Source organism: Phacochoerus africanus, chromosome 15, assembly GCF_016906955.1.
Source record: "Phacochoerus africanus isolate WHEZ1 chromosome 15, ROS_Pafr_v1, whole genome shotgun sequence".
Taxonomy (NCBI): Eukaryota; Metazoa; Chordata; class Mammalia; order Artiodactyla; family Suidae; genus Phacochoerus; species Phacochoerus africanus.
The window spans coordinates 101,761,955-101,768,504 of NC_062558.1; the positions used below are offsets into that span (position 1 = coordinate 101,761,955).

Consider the following 6,550-nt stretch of genomic DNA (forward strand, 5'->3'; position numbering starts at 1 on the left):
TCTCTGTAAAACGTTACAGACTAAATCAGTTGCCTGTTACAAGGAAATCAGCTCAAACTCATTCAGAACAACAGTGTTTTTCCCTCTGTGAAATCCTTAGACCAAAACCAACAAACAGATCCCTCCTCCTGCCTCTTTCCTACAGCCCCTGCCCCCAAACCGGCCACCAGATTCCTTTCTTTCCAAGGTTGGACTGATGGAGGCTCCAACAAGAAGCTGCCATCCCAGTTCCCTCTTCCCATTGTAGTTGTTATCAGTCAAAATGCCAATGAAAATGCCAGAAGCCAGTGCTTGTTTGGTTTGTGTTCTTTTTTTTAAGCACAAATAACATTTCTTTCAATATAAATATACAGTTCTATGAAAACATAGAAAAAAGTATAATAATCTTGGTCACTGTCCAGCAGGAACATGCTTCATTGTTTACAGAGTCAGAGATGAGATTCTCCATAAAAAAGTTACTTTAGCCTAGTTCTTGGACACTGTCAAACATAGTAAATTCCTTGTTCTACAAACAAATCTTTTTAGAGATCATTTAAATATGCCAGTGATTTTTGGGTACTTTACACCAGAAATCAAGGCTATTGAAGTTAGCTAGAATTCTACATCAAGAATACAGTTGTTTATATACAAACTTTATATAAATTACTTTATCAGACTGTGAAAAAATACACGTTTTTCCCATACATTTCTATCAGATAATAAGTTACTGACTGAAAGAAACAAAACAAAACAAAACACATCAAGTGTGTCTCTGCTGATTCAAGTGTGAAATGCACAGGATCTGAGCGCCTGGGAGGGGTGGATGTTACTTGGCATGAGCAGACCGCAGCGTTCCCAGTATTTTGTCCCAGTGTGTGAAGTAAGGGGCGAAGTTGCAGTTAAACTGGGAGTGATGTAGGTCATGGTGTGTCACGCCCCCATACCACCCGAAAGGCACTAGTCTGTGAGTGGACCAGGGGAAGTCATAGCCGGAGTGGTCCTCCACCGACAGCCAGATGTTGATCACGTGGAAGATCAGGACGGTGAGCGGGTGGCACCGGAGCAGCATGATGTTCACCATGTCAAAGAAACCCAAAGAAAGTAGCTCCCCGAAACTCATGTACTGCGTGGCCAGCGCGAACGAGGACGAGTTCTGGTGGTGCATCTTGTGGAAGGTCCGGTACAGCCAAGGCACTTTGTGATGCAGCACATGCCAGATGAAGAATTCGGTGTCGAAGAGCAGCAGGCACAGCACGATGTGGCGCACCAGCTGGAGCAGCTCGGGGGCTTCAGGGGGCAGGAGAACCGGGCTTGCTGCCCAGTGCAACAGAGTCATCGGGAACACGAACACCACATGCTGGTAGAGCGTCAGCCCCAGGCAGGGCAGCAGCTGCCACACCGACGGCGAGAAGTCCGGGTGGATCTTGTAGCGCCGCAGCGCGGGCACCCACGGGCACAAGACATCCAGTACCACGAAGGGCAGGCAGAAGCCCAAGTAGGTGGTGATGGAGAAGAAGACTGGGAAGAAGGGCGACTGGATGAGGGTCTCCCAGGTCTTCAGGTGGTCCCAGAGGGGCTGCAGGAACAGCTGGCCGGAGCTGCAGAGGACGAGGAGCTCGGAGTTGTTGTGGCCGCTCATGGTGAGATTGTGTCTGGCGGCAGCTGCTGCTCTGGTCCTACGGACTTTTCTTAGGGCTTTCGGCCCCGCCCCATGTGATGTCAGCAGCCTCTTTTCCCTTTCCCGGCTTCTCAGAGCTTGCATAAATAAATAACCCCACAGAGTCTCGCTTAGCTGCTATAAATATACATCTACAGTTGCATTTAGTCGGTGTTTATGTATGTAATTACGCAATGGCACGCAGTAACTGCAGGATTATGTTCTGATTTTTTACTTGACGTACAATTTACCGAATACAATGCACAGAGGTTCAGTGTAGAGTTTCTACGAGTTTTGACAACTCAATTCATAGGTCATCACCACTCCCAAAAAAGATGGAGAATATTTACATCACCATCGAAGAGCCCCTTTGCAATCAAATGCAGAATTATTTGTATTTTTCAGTGCATACCTAAAACTGTGTCTTGCGTTTTAATAGACACACGTATAACTGCATTTAAAAAAAAAAAAACTTTTTAAAGTAACGTACCTTGCGTATTTCAGATCTTTTCCTTCCATTCGCGCTGTACTGATTTCACCAGCAGCGATTCACAAACTAACCTTTTGCAGAGAGAACTAATTGCAGGTCCCCGGCGGCGTACAGAGGCTCTCAGCGCAGGAAATCTGACAGTAAAGGTGTTCCCAGCGTTTCAGTGTTCCCAGTGAGGAGCTATCCCCGCCGGCTCGCTGAAAGCTCCAGATACCCCTGCACAGACCAAAAATAAAAATAAGTAAATAAACAAAAAAGACCCCAAACTAAGCCGGAGTCCCAGCGGCCCCGCGCTAGGGTCTCACAAACCTGCGACAGGAACCCGGCGGCACAGCCGCGGGAGAGGGGACTGCGATCTGCGATCGTTAGGCTTCGCTTCAACGAGAGAAGAGAAAAGAAAAGAAAAAGAAAAAAAAAAGTCAAGGGCTGGATTTAATATCCACAGCCTGCCCAGATCTGGCTAAAAGTCGCTACATCTCAATTTGGTGTGGAAGCAATGACATCAGTAAACCACCCACTTTGTTCCACTTTGTGCGTTTCTGAAGCTAAAGGAGGCTGTTTATGGGACAGATGCTGTTGCACCCACCCAGACCGTCCCTCCGCTGGCTTCGCGGGGCCAATTCGCAGCGAGCCCTCCATTCGCTTTCGCCCCAACCACTCTTGGCACTGAGCCGACCTGGTGGGGACCTGCGCCTGAGGAAGTCGGTGCCGAGAGAGATTGGGGGAACCCCGGGACTAGCATGAAAAGCAACCTTCGCATTTGATCGGGGGACTTGCCTCGCTACACAAGAGACGCCCGGAGGATAGAAGTTTGGGATGGAAATTTTGAAGCCAGTCATCACTCCTAGTGCTAGCTTTGCTTCTTCTGTCTATGAAGTTGGGGCTAGAGCCTCACCCCACGAAGCTTTGCATTTTCTTACCTCCCCGGCCTTCCCAGAGGGAATTAACAATAGTAGCTATCTCATGAGGCTATGCAAGCATTAAAGGAGAAAATAATGGTGGTGATGATGATGACAATGATGGCAAAAAGGTACCTTGCAACGTCGGTCAGGTACTGGCTAAATGTTTTACTCCAACTGATTTCATCCAGTCCTTAGAAGAGCTGGGTTTGTCACACTGCCAAGAGATAGGCAGTATTGCTGTGGTCTTCCAGAAATAAAGTATAGTGCCTGGAACACAGTAAACATACAAATAAGACACATCTTTAAATGTGTGCTCCACATTTTACCTAAAGAATAACTGAGGAAGTTTGCCATTAAAATCAAAGAAAGTTTTGCAAAGAGAAATAAGAGATATAAAGACATGTACTATGAGGAAATAATACAATGAAAATATAGACCAACATATGGGCCTAGAATTATGACATATAATAGTCCAATAAATAATATATAGGATATATAGGGAATATATAGGATGTTTTATGTATATGCACACAAACACACACATACACACACACCCCTATAATAAGTCAATTCACATTTCAGAACCTCATTGAATTGCCCCTGATGGAATATGGATATTCCTTGGTAGATGCCCATTCTCTAAAGCCCTCAGTCTCTGGCTCTATCACAGACTTTTTTTTTTAAACCTCAGTCTGCCATAGAATATGATAATATTCTGCTTGTGTCTTGATGAGATAAAGTTTCAAAAGCAGCTTTGAGCTTCTTGACAGTCAAGGCAAAAAAGGAAAGAGGGTGAATTTTCTAACGTTGCTTGGATATTTGTTAGCAGAGACAGGTACCACAGAGGACTTTGGCCTCCCTGCTGGTGGGTTTCATCCAGTTAGTCAACCTGTCCTTTCTAGGTTCCTCTTTAATCTTTCTCCTCCTCCAGTGTTCTTTGCAATTCACTTTTAGGGCAACCTAGGCACTTTCTTGTTTCCCATTCTTCATAGATATCACCCTACCTTTGAATTTTGTATAATTCAAGCAGCTTCTCAGAGAGGAGAGGTTATTCTTTTTTTTTTTTTTAAGTTTATTTGAGAATTACACTACACTAGTGAATGTATCTTAGGCCATTTGTTAAGCCTTCACTCTTGGACCCTTCAGTGTTCTAGAGAGAGACCATCACCAGTTCACTTTCTCAGACTTACAAATGAATTCAGCTCAGAAGTAAAATTTCACTCAAATTCGCCCTCAACAGAAATTGTCAACCTTCAAATTTCCTTCTAGCACATGCTATTCTTTTCTTGTGGTTTCAGCTCTCAGGCTTGAATGCTCTCAGATTTTTTTTAAGTGGGTGGCTTAATTAGCTAATAGACTGCTATCAGGACCGACTCCTTTGAGCCCCCAGCCCCAACCAACTCGTTCTTCTCCTTATTTGATTCTTCCATCCTTTATCACTAAGCCTGTCAGCATATTCTCCAGAAAATCCTGTGCAGCAAGACCTGGAAGCCACAGCTTCAGCCTGCTTGGCCCAGGCTCTCCCCTCTCACTCACAGCACTCTGAAAAATAGCCACCAGCTTCTCTGCCTTTCCGGCCCATGAAACCATCTAGGACAGAAGTTTGTGTCCAATATGCAAGTGCAACTATCTCAGTGATCAGTTAAGCTCTCATCAGCTGTCCACTGTCATGGAAGATGCTGAAAACGTGGGCACGTCATGTTGGCCAACCAAAACCAGCATCCACTTAATCGACCCAAATAAAACAGCCCTATTTAGTCTTGACTAAAGGGGTGTCATTTCCTGAATTGGCAAACATGTGCCTTTAAAACACTCTGAATTTACACAAAATTTATTTAACAACCTGCTAGATGAATAGACCTTTTTAGGGCACTGAGTCTAACTTCTAGGATTTTTTCTCACAATGTCAAGCATTATACCTTGCATATAATGAGTGTTCAGAAGGTATTTGTAGACTCAATGCTCATTTTAGAAGATATTGGCTTTAGATCAAGGCTAAAAAAAAGAGTGTGTTTTTTTGTTTTTTGGTTTTTTTCCCCTGGGCCACTGGTTGATGTCATTTAGCTCTACTTACCACTGGGATGGTTTTCCATGGAAGAGTTTTTTGTTTTTTTGGTTTTTTTAAACTGACTTCTGGTGGTATCAGAATTTTGGCCACATTATTTCTTGTGCTTCTCCAGTTGATTTTGACTCCCTGTGTATTTTTAACTTGGTGTGGTCTTTCTGACAGTGTTGGAGAATAGGAATTCTTTCTTCCCTAGCTGCTGTAGAGATCAAATTACTTTTCTGAGAGTACAACAATCAGGTCTGTACATATTTAACATAATCTTAAAGCTATTTGGTACCACCTCACCAAAAGATCTTGGATGATGCCCCCCCCCCCAGAAAATAGAAAAGGTAGTTGAAAAAACCCTGTACCAGTGACATCATCTCTTTTTCTGTACCTTTGTGGGTTTTTTTTTTTTTTTCTTTCCAAATCTAGGTGAGACTGTCTTGACATCTATCTAACCGAAACGTTTATTCCTGGGTATCAGAGATACATGTCATAACAGCTTACAGCTGTAACACATCAGTCTCAAGGAACAATCTCAAAGATCAAAATCTAACCCCTTGTAAAGATGAAAACTCCATCTCAGAAGAGTCAAGACCAACTAAGGTTAGATAGAAACTTACAGCCAAACTGAGAGCAAAACCCGGCCAGTGTCAATTTCAAGGTAGGTATCGCTACTACAGGAATTTGGTATTGAAATGGGGCATCAAAGTTGCATTTATAGGGCTGTTTACAAAAGACTCAGAAAACATTAATTATTAACACCAGAACAGTGGAGGATGCTGATGAATATGGGGGGTGGGGGTGGTTGTTAACTCCCCCAAGAGATTCCTTGATGCCCTATCCGCCACAGATGCTACTGCATATTTGGTTTTATACACTTTTTTTATGTTTTGATCCATCCGTCACCTGTAAGTGGGTGCTTATACGAATATTATTGGAACTCTCAACCTGCTTAAAATATTTAAAGCATATAAAATCATCCCCATTAAAAGCACACCATTGCCTGTCAAGCAGAGAAAACACTTGCTCACGCATCAAAAGGGTGTTGCAGAGATCAGTCTTATGAGAAGGCGTCACGAACCCGGAAGGCACAGTGTAAAAATGCAGAAGTATTTGTTTTAGTACTGCTGAAACAAGTTGGCAAAGAGTTTTACTTACTTAGTTTGGAATTAAACTTGAAATCTGCACCTAGCCCAGTACAATAAGTACTTGTGAATGGATCACTGACAAATTTTTAAAAAATGAGAATTAGTATAACCTGATGTTGCCATTCAGGGGTCATATATTGAAAATCTCTCCATATACCAATTTAAAAAAAAAAAAAAAGGGCAAGAGTTCAAATTACAGGATATTTCAAATGTTTACATTTAACAAAATAACACTTTTAATACCCACAAACATAAAATATTCATTGTTTGGAGATAATATCAACAGTCTTAATAAGTGTGAAGCCTTGGTTAAAGCCTTCC

At 42.9% G+C, this 6,550-nt stretch overlaps 1 protein-coding gene across 2 annotated transcripts; it reads right to left on the reverse strand.

The window, feature by feature from the left end:
• Nucleotides 1-297: 297 nt before the first annotated feature.
• CH25H (cholesterol 25-hydroxylase) lies at nt 298-3,458 on the reverse strand. 2 transcript variants are annotated; one of them, XM_047761126.1, is made up of 3 exons: nt 3,161-3,458; nt 2,436-2,501; nt 298-2,342 (listed from the first exon to the last, which is right to left on the reverse strand). In XM_047761126.1, the coding sequence occupies exon 3, from the start codon at nt 1,739-1,741 to the stop codon at nt 806-808; it is 936 nt and encodes a 311-aa protein (XP_047617082.1). In that variant the 5' UTR covers nt 1,742-2,342; nt 2,436-2,501; nt 3,161-3,458; the 3' UTR covers nt 298-805. The 2 variants fall into 2 exon arrangements, with proteins under 2 accessions (XP_047617082.1, XP_047617083.1); XM_047761127.1 differs by lacking the exon at nt 3,161-3,458 and adding an exon at nt 2,645-3,150.
• Nucleotides 3,459-6,550: the final 3,092 nt, after the last annotated feature.

Coding starts and splice junctions, on each gene's coding strand:
- CH25H (XM_047761126.1), bottom strand. CDS start 1,741: ATGCAAGCTCTGAGAAGCCGGGAAAGGGAAAAGAGGCTGCTGACATCA.